Source organism: Callorhinchus milii, unplaced genomic scaffold (genome assembly GCF_018977255.1).
Source record: "Callorhinchus milii isolate IMCB2004 unplaced genomic scaffold, IMCB_Cmil_1.0 Scaffold16, whole genome shotgun sequence".
Classification (NCBI taxonomy): Eukaryota; Metazoa; Chordata; class Chondrichthyes; order Chimaeriformes; family Callorhinchidae; genus Callorhinchus; species Callorhinchus milii.
This window is the reverse complement of record NW_024704757.1, coordinates 15,606,759-15,620,709: the sequence shown is the minus strand read 5'-3', so window position 1 is coordinate 15,620,709 and position 13,951 is coordinate 15,606,759. Positions and strand designations below refer to the sequence as shown.

At 37.5% G+C, this 13,951-nt stretch overlaps 1 protein-coding gene across 5 annotated transcripts in view; it reads left to right on the top strand.

Annotated features, from left to right (window-relative positions):
• The window catches only part of ttyh3 (tweety family member 3), a 43,452-nt gene that overhangs the window by 1,262 nt on the left and 28,239 nt on the right, over positions 1 to 13,951 (top strand). For all 5 annotated transcript variants that reach the window (NM_001292614.1, XM_007906068.2, XM_007906070.2 and 2 more), the window contains exon 2: positions 12,589 to 12,755. In NM_001292614.1, the coding sequence (NP_001279543.1) occupies positions 12,589 to 12,755 (167 nt within the window). The remainder of the gene's footprint in view (positions 1 to 12,588; positions 12,756 to 13,951) is intronic.

The window sequence follows — 13,951 nt, the reverse complement described above, 5'->3', positions numbered from 1 at the left end:
GCAATGGTTTATCTCTCCCTGCTAACCTCCCTGCCACTTAGCAATATTCAAGAAGAAACTTTATACATTGTTGTGGTAAACATGATCTTGGGGTGTACAGCTAAGGAGGAGGGGAAGAGGAATATCTTTTTTGTCTGTAAAATTACTCTGTTGTGATTTGATGCATCAACATTTGCCTGCTGGTTGTATAAACGTATGACATTTAGGCTGAAATTATTATTATACAAAAAAAGTTTGGCAATAAATTAAACTTCTGAAACTACAATAATTGGCACTGGTTCTTGTGTTAATATAGTCTTTATACTTCTGAAAATGAAGCAGTTCTATGCTTCGTAGAAAACTGGAAATAGGACAATACACATCTATCCATTGCATGTTATGTTATGTTATTCCAGTTTGTTACTTCAACAATGTTTAGTAATGGGATTCAGGAGACATATTAAAAATATTGCATGCATCACGATTTATTTAGGATAATTAGATTGGAATATTAGGCCATTTTTGATATTGATTTTTACACAGAAGAATTGATGGTGATTATAAAATACAGTTCATGATTGCACAGGGGATGATACCCAATAACGTAGCGGTGAAGTAGCTAGTGAGTTTTATAATGCCTTGCAAGTACAAATTAATGTAATATTTCAACAGAAGTAGCACACTTTCCAGTACATCAATTGGTATAAATTGGTGGTATTCAAATCTGTTAACCATTGTTTCCAGAATTAACATACCCAGAACCAGGAGGACAGTGTGACTACTATTGTTTTTTGATTAGTTCAAAGATTTCCAGTCTTGTGATGCTCAGGAAAGGCCTTTATGCTGCAGATTTTGTCACCCATTAGATGCCCTAGTGTGAGGTGTAAAGGAAGTACTGAGAATGAAAAAGTGATGGGAGAGGGGACAAATAAAAATAATAAGCAGAAGTCAAATGAATGTATTCATATGTTATATAAGTCAATTAACAGTTACGTTAATTTGAGGTAATTTCCAGTTTTACGCAGATGGGTCACATTTGATTTATGTCAACATTATTCACAGTTGTCTTATCTAGCACGTGTAAACATTCTATTTTTCCCCACATGTCCACTTCTAGAATATTTGCTGGGGAGGGGGAGGAATATGAAGGGCTGATGGGATGCGTCTGTGATGACTTATCTCTGCTCTTCCAGCTTAATTATTGATATCTTCTTATGGTGAAGTGATTTTTACAATATATGGAGAGGAAACCTAGATCCTATGCTTTAATGGGCAGGCCAGATGACATTTCAGTGTTTGGTTGCCTCTAGTGCTTTGATGACTGAAATGTTCTCATTTTGAAATGCTAATTTTCTTGGCCCAAGTATCTATTTATTATGTAATGCTAGGCAATAGGTGTTGACGACTATTTGAACTTGAGGCATTATAGCCAATCCCAATTCTATCCTTACCTGATTGTTGCACACATGGCATAATTTTTCAGGAGGTGAGAGTGAGAACTCTAGCTGATTTATTCCCATTATTCATGATGCTGAGGCCACATTTAATGCCATAAATGGCTAATTCGGAACTGAGTGCAGTCAACTTGGCACCTCTGAGACGGTACCCTGTGAGGAGAACCCTATATAAGTGCAAGTTGTTGTATCGCAGAGTGTCATCCTTGATGGTGATTAGCAACATTGGAAGGCAGCGCTTCTGAAATGCCAAAGGTTTCAACTATGTCCGGTAGAAACTACCTTTGATTGGTATGATATTACGTATTCCATTTTATTTCCCATTCTGTTAACATAGCCTCAACCACTCAAGAACATATTGATTTGTTCCTTTTATTGTATCATGGTAACAGATCTGACCATTTGTGTTTTCACAATACCAACCTACGACAATATTCCAGTACAGATAATTTGAGAACCTTTGACTCTTTACACTGTTTTCAGTTTGTTTTTCATCTTGTTTATTTTGCGTTTATTTAATCATAAGAATACAGGAATTCATCAGTCATTTCAATGCCTCTTTACAGGATATAGGGAAAAGAAGGCCTAGTGGCGGAACTAAGCCTCTTTCGTTTTAATATTGGAGTTTCTTGAATCCACACAACATGAATACTATGTTTTAATCTGTTTTGTGTCACTACAGTTAGATATTAATACTACAAAGAGTTGGTCCTTTCAAGAGTTCTGTTTGTTTCAGATACTTGGTGACTTATTTGGCTGTTAGTATGTTCACTTGTTGCCTCCCCCCAGTCAAGACCCATCTCAAGATGTACCTTTTTAACCGTGTTTTCAGTCATCTTTCCCCTTCCCACCACCTTTTGGCTCTTACTCCTAGCAGGATATCCAGTCAGCAGTGTCGAGCACTTTGAGGCATCCTTCTGAAGTGAAACGTAATAATAATCTTTGCATTTCACTACAGGAGGATGTCCCAAAGTGCTTCACAAGATTTAACTGTAAAATGGAGTGACTCTATTTCTAGGTGAACATGGCAGTCCAATTGTGCACAGCAATGTCCCACAAACAGCTGTGAAATTAATAACCAATTTGGGGCATTGTTGGCCAGAACACCAGGAGAAAGACCCTTCCTTTTTCAAGTAGTGTCATGGGATCTTTAACGTCCACCTGAATATAGGACTTGAACCCACAATCTTCTCATTCAGAGGTGAGAGTGCTACCACTGAGCCAGGATGACTCACAAAAAGCACTATACAAATGTAAATTATAATAGTAGTGAAACATGATGAACTAGTGAAATTGCCTAGCACAGAATGCTATTATGATTAGCAGAAGTATTGCTTTGGTATCCAAGTTAACTACAGGATATGAGGTTAGTTTTTATTGGGTCTCATCCAGACTAATGTAAATGTAATAAGCCAGCATTAAATACAATTAAGGCTCAGGAAGTAAGAGACTTGGTCTGAAATATTCAGGCCTGCATGAATTTATTCTATCTATTCTAGATTTTCCTCCCACTTTAAATGCATGTACCCCTTGGTTTTCCTTCATTTGAGTTTGGCATTATTCCTCTCCTGGAGGCAGAAGCCTATTCCTAAAGCTGCTCTAACTGACTGACTTTTCCTCAGTAACATACTGGAGCTTGAACATTATCCTGAATTCACCCCAGGGCATTTAAGATGAGATTTTCACTTAATAGGGAGGGTCTCGTATTCAGCTAACAATCGGAAAGCCCCAAATTTTTTTTAGTGTTTATTGGCATGGTTGCAACAAGGAAACTGGAAACTTAAGACAGGATATGAATAACCAGAGCAAATGTGCGCATGGTTCTGTGATCCTTCTGTTTACTGAATGATGGGGGAAGTAAACTGATTCAGTTGTCTCTTATGCTGCTGAATGATGCATGTCGACAATGTGCAAATCGGGAAGAGTAGAGTTCCAAATAAGAAAAACTAGACAGACCCAGACTGAATCTAATTTATGACAATGTTGTATTGTGTTATTCTATAACAATTCTATTCTGTGACGAACTTTGTGACGATGTATGAAGTAAATTATCAGGCATGCCATGATGGTACCTAATGTATTATTGCACATTTTGAGTAACGGAAGTGTACAGTGGATGAGTTTAAAAAAGGGAGGTTAAAAGGATAACAAAACAATCGTCTCCTGCTTTCCATGTCAAAAGTGTGCTGTAAATTCTTTAGCAGATAGTCCATTATTTCCCCCTTCTCCTAATATCCTTTTGTTCTTGATAAAAGGTTTTATATGGCTCATTGGGGCATAAACATTTGGATACAGCACTGTAGAAAATAATGGATAGATGAATGAAGAGATGTAGAGTTGGAGTTCGACCTGGCCTGACTACATAGCTTATGCTAGTTTTTCTATATCTGTGAGTTATCTTTATGAAGTTATCGACCCAGGATATGACATTGACTCATTAGCTCCATTACATTTATAGCCAGTGTCTTCCTCTGGTGATAGCAACATTACGGATGATCTATACTTGCCCATAAAGCAATGAATTGACGGATGCTAACAATGTATTAGACATCATCTGCTAATATCTCTGTTGCCAGGCAACCACAAGGCCTTTGGGAATAAGGATTTTGGAGTGACTTTGGGATGTCATTCTGCACTATCTTGGTTTTGAAAAAAAACAAGTTTTTAGTGCATTTCTGTGGAGCCATGTTTTTGTTTTCTCAGTTTATTTGACTATTGTTGGTTTAAACTGTTGATGATTAATATGTCAATTAGATTATTACAGCTCTTGGACTTAACCCAGAGGCTCACTGTAACATTTAAAGTGAATGTCTGTAGAAGCTATGTTGTTATTGCCACACGAACATCTGATTTAGTTGTATTGTGTAACAATGCAAACATTTAATTTAATAACTGAAGGTAACCCTGTAGTATGAAGGGAAACTCTGTTTTCCATCTGAAAAGTACTTAAATGTTTGTGGGTTAAAGCCTCCAAGCAATCAGATTTAAAATCCTATACTCGTAGGATTAAGTATTTCTGAGTATTGCATACTAATAGAAAATGGATTGTGGCCAAATCTTGAAGTGGGCCACCCTTGCTCCTTACTGGTAAGATCAGCATGATTTTTCCAATGTTTTGCACTCTTGTTTAATGTTCAGAAAAATTTTGTTGATTTGTAAGATCAAGCATTTGTTAAAGTGATTGAGAGTAACCACTGTTCTCATGTGAAAGGCATTGTACAAATTCATTTGTTGTTCATTTTAGAGCTTAATTTCCTGTGACCACCAACTATAATGTGGATAACTTCAATTTCTAATAGTGTCTATATAGTGCCCATGTGTTTTACGTAGTTTTATTTTGTCTTTACCTGACATGAAGGGGGCTATACAAGTGTGATTTGTTGTTGTTGCTATCCTGCACCATGACTTTCATTATCTGAAAAAATGATTAATTGAAGGTCCCCTCTGTAATGACTGCAATATATCCATTGTATTGATGAACTGAAAATAAAGTGCTTTGGTGATATTGGCCAAGGGATCACAGAATATTGAATACCTCGAAATTCATAACTGTGATCTTTAGGGATCTTCCTGACTGGAGTAGTGGAGCAAGTCACTTTCTTATGAATCAAATAGATGCATTTTGAACTCCTAAACTATTAATCTGAATAGTGTTTAAATTAAATCTAGCATTCACATTGAGGTGGTTATCCAGGCAATTTTATATCTCTTGAAAAGTTGACCTTATTGAGTATTTAAAGATCTAAACATGCATTGTGCTTCTACTTTAATAATAGATACTTAACTATATTTGGTCTAGTATCTGTAAGATGGAGTAGTATTGTAAAAGAATGCTGCTATTCAGTAGAATGTACAAGGAGAACAACTATTAATAAAGACAGTTTAGGAAAAAATAACCACAGGAAAGAGAAGGGTATTCAAGGACCCTGCTTGAATGATTTGTTTATAGAAAGCTCTCAGTTTGTTTGACTCTCGTCCGTTAGAACATTTTCGTTGCATTCCTTTCTGTGGCAGGGGGTTCAGAGGAAAGTACGCTGATACTGATTAGTAACAGATGGTGCATTTTCGTTTGTGTATGCTGTATGCATTTTTTTAAAACAAAGTATTGCTATCCAGTGAGATGGTAAGAAAACATTTATGCTGCCTTGCCTGCAGCGGGGTGAACGAGCTGGATGTTTGTTAGACTAAAGCTGAGTTTGTAGTCAGGTTTGAAATGAACATATATTTTCAATCTAGGATCTTTTCTGTATTTTTTTTTCTGGCTGGCCTCCTCCCTAATTGTAGCTCTTGATGAAAATGATTGAGAAGAAGTGACACGCTCCGGTTTCATTTTTAAAGACTATATGTTGTTCTGCAGGCGGTTTGGGGAATTGGAGTAGCAATGTGGAGCAGCTAAAAACCATTTCCATAAGGACACCATCTGTTTGTAGATCCTTTCCTTGAACCATGCCAGCTTATGTGCCTGTGAGATGGTGCTCTGCCTTCAGCACTTTGTAATGACTTGAGTAGCACCATATAAGCATGATTATTTATGACTTACAAGCTAGCAATGTAGGGCAAAGTACTTTATAAAAATAAATTTACATGTGAATAACATGAATCAAAGTGACAATTTACTAACCTGACTATTCTGAAGTTGATGCGTCTATTGTTTGCACTTGGTCTAGTATAGTACTGCAGTGTAGATTTTTTGGTAGAAATGTTCGATAATTGCATTGTGGTTATGGTGGAACTTGTTTGTGTACTCTTAAACTGTACGGTACATATGTAAGTGTGCAGCAAGGGAAAATAAACAAGTATTTAAATTGGTGTTCAGCATCATGAGAAGTTGAGCAAATTTATTTTTTTGGCATAAGCCAAAAATATAAAATTCCCACTTTTACTTTATCTTTAAAAACTTGGAGCTGTCATATCTGAAAAGCTAATTGAGAAAATTTCTGCTTTCTTTAGAAATTGTTCCTAAACCTGTTAGACAGGTAGATATTATGACCAAAATACCAGGATTTACTAAGAAAAATACTTGCCCATAGGAAAGTTTGATTTTACAAAACAGTAATCAGTAAAACAGCTTGGATAATGAACAGATTCTACATGTTACCTGAGATAATTTCAATTGTCCAGCAAGCAATTAGGAAGGCGAACGGTATGTTAGCATTCATTATGAAAGGGTTAGAGTATAAGAGTAGGGAAGTCTTGCTGCAACTGTATAGGGCCCTGGTGAGACCACACTTGGAATACTGTGTGCAGTTTTGGTCTCCTTATTTAAGAAAGGATGTAATAATAATAATAATCCTTGCATTTGATATAGCGCTTTTCACGTCGGGAGGACGTCCCAAAGCGCTTCACAGAACACACTGTAAAGTGAATTGACTGTATATTTGTGGGCGAACGCAGCAGCCAATTGCGCACAGCAAAGTCCCACAAACAGTCGTAGATTGAAAATGACCAATTTATTATTGTTTTTGGTTTTGGGGGGATTATTATTAGGTGTGTGGAGTAAGGAAACTTGCCCGAGGTTTCGCCCTCTGCCTGGAATTGAACTCAGGTCTCTCACTTGCAAAGCGAGTGCTCTAACCACTGAGCCACAGGACTCCGTGTACGTGCCTTGGAGGGGGTGCAGCGTAGATTTACTCGGTTAGTACCAGGGATGAAGAGGATGAGTTACGAGGAGAGGCTGACCAATTTGGGCCTATATTCTCTAGAATATAGAAGAATTAGAGGGGATCTTATAGAAACCTATAAGATCATCAAAGGGCAATGATAGAGTAGATAGTTGTGGATTGTTTCCTCGGTTGGAGAAACTAAAACCAGGGGTCACAACCTTAAAATCAGAGGCAGCCCTTTCGCACTGAGTTGAGGAAGAACTTCTTCACTCAAAGGGCAGTGAATGTATGGAACTCACTACCCCAAATAGCTGTTGACGCTCAGTCCTTGAACATATTCAAGACTGAGATAGATTTCTTATTGCAAAAGGGATTAAGGGATATGGGGATAAGGCAGTGTCAGGTTATTAGCTGGAGTTAGATTAGAAGATCAGCCATGATTGAATGGCGGGGCAGGCTCGAAGGGCCGAATGGCCTACTCCTGCTCCTACATGTTATGTTATGTCCTATCTAACTAGTAACTTATACTATCTTCTTTTGATGCTAAATTGCCTAGCAGTGGAATATAGGAACAGTGATGATCCAATCCATGTTTTTGAGAGGATACTTTGATACTGAAAACTTACTTTCATGGTTACACAGGCAAGCTTGTTTGATAACTAGTAGATAGTTTTGGACTTTGAGCTTTCTGACAAATCATCTGTGAAACATCAGTCGTTAACTATTATATAATACTTTCTTCTTTTTTTTGTGTGGAGAGCCATCAATGAAAGCAGCTTAATATTGACTCTTCAATTAGTTTCTGGAAACTTGTCTGTATTACATTCTCTTTGATATGGTTTGTCAATTAATTCTCCTGGCTTTTGGAAACTTTTTTTGTATTCTATAAATTGCTGATTCATTGACCATATCTTGAGGGCCTTGATGCTAGATTTGATGGTGATGATATTGAGAAACAGCAGTGACAAGATAACTAATAACCATACTGAATATGGAGGTTATGATTTAATATATTAAAACAATTCCACAGGGGTGCAGTGCTCTTGTTGTTGAAAGTCTAAGACTGTTGTGTTTTAGTGAACTGTCCTTTCCACTTCTGGATAGTTCTGAGTTTGAAGCCAGGGTAGAATGGGAATGAACATATCTTTTGTGATGGATCCTAAACTCCTTCAAGCAGTGTCTACTCCTGTTATGAGCTTCAATAGTCTTGATTAACATTCCTATCATATGATTCGTAAAGATAATCCTTGGGCCAGTTAGATTCCCTTCATTCATAAAAGCCATATGTGTTTGTTTAGAGAAACACGATGCTTAAGCATTTGGGATCACAAAGGTCAGGAATGTATATTTAGTTCTTGTGTTCAATTCAAACATTAAACTCCAATTAATTACAGGTTTGCGAAAACTTTTTTTCTTGTTTCTCTGCATCTTTATAAGTTTTTAAAATTCATTGCACAGTTGTCTGATTGTCATATTGTTCACAAATGTCACTGCTTGGCCAATCCACAAGGAACACATTTGACTAGTGCAGAAAGAAACCCCACTGCTATTTTTTCCTTCGTTCTCCCTGGCAACCTGATGAAGATCTTTTACAAATGTGGGTTTAAAGCTGGGATTTGACCTCTGATCTCTGACTGTCTTTGAGAGCCAATACTCCTAATGTAGCTACCGAGCTACAGTTGCTTTGCTTCTAAATATACAGAGGTCCCTTTGTTCATAGACTGTATCACACATCAGTCTGGAGTTTATAAAGAATAACTGCTTTGTTCTGTTTTGATGCAGGATTATAACCTAGACTGTACATCAAAGCCAGGGGGTGGTGGGTGGGGGGAGGATGGAAGAAAGGAAAACAAATCATAACTTCTGTTTCATTTGAAGGTGATAGATTATTGATGGATTGTGAAACTAAAATAGTCGGTACCATTTGCTTTTCATTCTGCATGCTTTGCACCTAAGATGTGAAAAGTACACGTACAGGAGTTGATGAATAGTTCAGAGAAAAATAATAACCCATATTTTATCCAGTCATCTGTTTTCCATTATCCAATCCTCCTGTGAGGTGTTGCATTTCTCTGAGCTCAGTTTATACCGCCCCTTGTTAACAGGAACTCTTCTACCCACATAAAGATAAAGAACAATTTATAGAACTGAGCTTTGTGTGAAAGAGGCTCACTAAAATAGTTGAATGACTGTCAGTTAGCAGCTGAAGCAACCCACAGATTCAGTTGAATACTTCATAATGTCAACTCTCAGTGATGATCCTTTGATTATTTCTAACTGTTACAGTTCAAGTGACCTTAACTCTGTGACAGTCATCAATGTAAATCAGCTGCAAGGTTATTTGTTACTTGACCCAGGTGATTTTAAAATGAAAAACTTACACCTATAGATGAAATTCCATGAAATGGGTCCAGTATCAAAATGATGGGACTAGAAGAACAGTAGAGGTTGCAGATTTTATTTGAAAATGAATGCTAATTACACGTAAACCAAGTTGTTTCAGGTTGGTGTGAAATAAACATATCTGTAATCTACTGAAACACTATATTCTGTATATCTATATTTGTGGAGTTTGTATTTCCTCTGTTCTGGAATGGAATGGTTCTGCAAATAAAAATGCATGACCTCTGGAACACTCTCCCTCAATCCCTCCGCCTTGCCCCCTCTCTCCCCTTCTTCAAGCACCCCCTGAAAACCTACCTGTTCGACCGTGCTTACGTCCACCTCTCTCCTTCCCCCCTCCCCCCCCCCCCAGCTCGGAGTCAGGCGCTCTGAGACGCTACCCTGCGTGGAGGGCGCTATATAAGTGTAAGTTTTCTATTGTGCTGAGAAGATTCTTGTGGCTGATGGATCAGTGCAGCATTGCTGTAATCTGTGGCTCTGAAATAATTGTCCATCTTTTGCTGGAAGTGATTTTTAAAGACAGATAGGATGATTCTTTTGATGACGTATGAACTGACACAAAAATCATATTGAATCAGTGCTGAAAATAGTTTGTGTTAGCAAGCATGAAATTGTGAAGCAGTTTATATACTGGAATATAGATGCAAATAATATGTCATTCCAGAACAGGAAATCTAAATGCAATTTCTTACTCTTAATCATTTCACTGCTGGAAGCAATTTCAAATCCCTTCCAGCAGTATAATGGTGCACTATTTAAGCCATGCAGCATCCTAGTGATGGAAAAGGATTAGTCCTGTAGAGAGCTGCAGAAATAACATTTTGGTCCAGGCCAGTTCTACAGATTGAATTGGGCAGACATGACATCTGTTCTTGCTATTTGAGTGTGCATACAATTGAGCAATCCCAAATGACCAGGATTTCCTATTTAAACTACAGTATAGAATATCAAATACGAGGCATTTTCTATTGAGTCTGAGAAACCAAGCCAAAAGCTGCTACAGTACACAGTCATCATCTGGCGAGAGAGGCTGTTGAATTTTCCTTGTAGCTTTCAAAATCAATGTGCCTTTTTGTCAAATGTGAGCTACAATTAACATTCATATTCCGCCACAGCATAAATAGTGCCATGTGTAAAGGATTTCACATGTATAACCTAGTAAAATTGTCAAGCTTGCACAGTATATTAAGCCATGACATCAGAGGGAGGGGTGAGCATGTAGAGACATTTGAACATCAGAATGAGAGCAATGGAGTCAGTGAGTTGGGAAATAAGGAACCAGTGGAGCCTTGTGAGGATGGCTTCTGTTTCTGCAATGCCCTGGTAAGGGAGGTACGGAGGTGAGCAAGGGCAAGTAAAACCAATTTGGTCAGAAACCAAATCACTTACAATAGCTCTGTAAACAACCAATTGGAACTACTGAAGGATTGCGAAAATCAAAGTTTAGAAACTCTAGATATGGAATTTATTTCTGTCAAGTGGTCCTTGTATTCAACATAATATATTAATATTCTCACAAATGTTTGTTTATTTCACTACTGTGTTAAGCTCAATGGAATTTGGCAGGAAAGCTGTGTTTGTGTTGGGTTTTTTACATCATCCAAGGCTTTTGTTCATATTTCACAGAAGATATTGCACAGATGGTGCATTTACATAGGTGGTCATGCTTCTTCATTTCCTTTCCTGGAAGCATGTTTGTAATAACCAGTATAACACAATGGTTTGTTTCTACTTCAAGGCTGGGTTTCACTTTTTGTGGTGAGACCAGGACCCGGTGTTTCCTGTGATTGTTTTATCCACTGACCTAATTCCAACTTTTTTAATGGTTAGAATCTAGGATTTGGAATCTCTCCTTTTTTGTGGAGTCTTAAAGTAACAGCCTAGCTGTTGGTTGCACTTGTGTTAGTAGGTTGTGGGTTCAAGCCTCAGGTATGGACTGAGGCTTATTCTTGTGGAATGTTGTAGTTCTCAAAAATAACTGCTACCACTAGACCACAAAAAGTCATTGCACTTGGCAGTAACTTCTGTTAAGTGTTTGGAGATTCACATCAACAAAAAGTTAATTGCATCTATAATTTAGTAATATAATGACTAATTGTACCAAAGATGCACAGAATATTTTAGCAAAGCTGCAGAAGTTTGTAGTGTGACAGCTATAGTGTCTGCTGCTGTGTAAATGAATATGACCACCTGGTAGAATCAAGATGTTGTAGGTATTCCAGAATCAGCTATTCCAGAATCAGACTTTACAGTGTGACCGCAAATCCTGCATTGTATATTGAAGTGCTGGCGCTGTGACTATTGCACGTAAACTGAGGGACCCTTTGTCAGTCACCATGTCATTAGGCTGACATTCACTGAAGCAGCCTGAGTTGAGGATGATGTTGCAGTTACTATATACCTTTTTGCACTACTACTGAATGTTTACTGAATTAATTAAGGAATAACCTGGGATAGTATAATGTATGTAACTACAGAGAAAGTTCTCTGTACAGATTGAACATGTTAAAATTGCAGCCTCTATTTAATTGATGTCAAAGATTAGTTCCACCTCATAAATATTTTATTAGCAAAAATCTTATATGCTGAGGATTTTTTTAAATACTACTCCAGGATAAGGATCAAAATGTGGGGTAGGGGGGAAAGGGCACTTTCATATTCTGGACAGTACAGTTGGTTGATACTGCAGTTTTTCTATATTGGACAGAAAAGATGGCTTCACTGCAACAGTCGTATTGACAAGGTACTGGTGAAAATTGATTCTCTTACAGACCTTGGAGTTTCTGGATGAATAAGGCCCACCTTATTTATCGTGCACTTTCTGAGTTACTTGTTGTCTTTTTCCAGTGACATTGCTTCTTAAAATAACTGAGAACAAGCTAATTCATATTAATCAGGCAATTCTCTACCCCCAAACACTTTATTTAGATTAGAAGTGTGATATGTTCTGCACTATTATTGTTTCCGATAGATTCAAACAAGTCACTGAGTATTTTCATTAGTAATATTTTTGTTATACATTGTAAATGTTATTGCTATCAAGATATTGCTAAAACGGATAACTGAAGTTTGTCATATTATATGCATAATATTATAATATCATCCATATTATATCCATATGATAATAATGTTTTCTTTTTACCCCACAGTCACTCTTGCTGATCGGTGGCATTGCTCTGGTTTGCCTTGCACTCAACCTCCTCTTCCTCCTCTTCTATTCCTTCTGGCTTTGCTGCCGACGGAAGAGTGAAGATCAGCCAAACGCAGACTGTTGTTGTACAGCATGGTGTGTCATCATAGCAACACTTGTTTGCAGGTGAGGATAATTCATTCTGTATAGAATCATTGTTTCTTTGTGAGAAGTTTTGCTAAGGATTTGAACATTTTTCTGTGTCTGATCAACAATAAATGACTTTTTTATTTGAGGTCATATGACTGCATGGTGATTTGTTCTTAAATCCTTTGCCAAGTGTGATACAAACCTGTTTTTATGCTGATATTTTTATGCACAGGTCCCTAATTTGGGCCATATTTGTTGAGAGAAAGCAAGCACATCCTCATAATTTCTGGTGTGTGGGGGTGGGAGGGGATAGGACTGAAAACTATCAAACAGGTCACACTTGTACTAGGAGTACATTTGTACTGGTTGCAAATAGGTGAGTGTTAGCCACCTATTTGCAGCCAGTAGTGATGTGAAATTTTTTGGAAGGAAATGAAGATGTGTTTTTGAACACTTCAACACAGGAGGTCACATAGATCAGCTTTGGAATGATACGATAGTCTGAACTGATATCCACACTTGAAAATAATGAAGCATTGTCACTGGAAAAGACAACCATAAATATAAGTAATATTTGACAAATATGGTCACTTCTACTGTTGCGCTGTATATTTGGGTTGGCATGATAGATCTCTTACTGCATTGAGCAATTATAGAATCAATCTAACTCTTTGCTGTAGTTTGACAGATTACTCTGCTGCTGAAACCATTAGTCAAAATTATTTATATACCGAAATGTAATATATTGACAAGTCAAAGTACTGTAATTGAACCTGAAGCATTCTTGTTTTGGACCTCATTAATTGGGAAGTATTTGGTAGTAAGTGTTAAAACACATTTGGAAGTCCTGCAAGCAACCTGATATTTTTGAACAGCTTTGTGTCTGTCAACTCTAATCCAGAGCATGCGTCTGAGCAAACCTTCCTCTGAATTAGTTGTCAATCACTCAGTGGTTTTGCTGAAACTAAGCTTGTAAATGTTTCAGGGATTGTGCACAAGGCTTTTGGTAGAACATTGACAACTGCTCACAAGATATCCTACAGCAGTCTGTTACTGGGTGGAAAATAATAATCTCTGAATGTCAAGCTCACAATATGTCCCTGTGGCCAGAAGTATGTGCAGACCAGTGTGGTTTGGGAACAATTTTCATATGGATTCGCTGCAGCCAAGTTATTGTGGTGATCCAGCCAAGAGAATGTTACTCCAGAGTGTGAAGAATGAGTTCAGTCCTG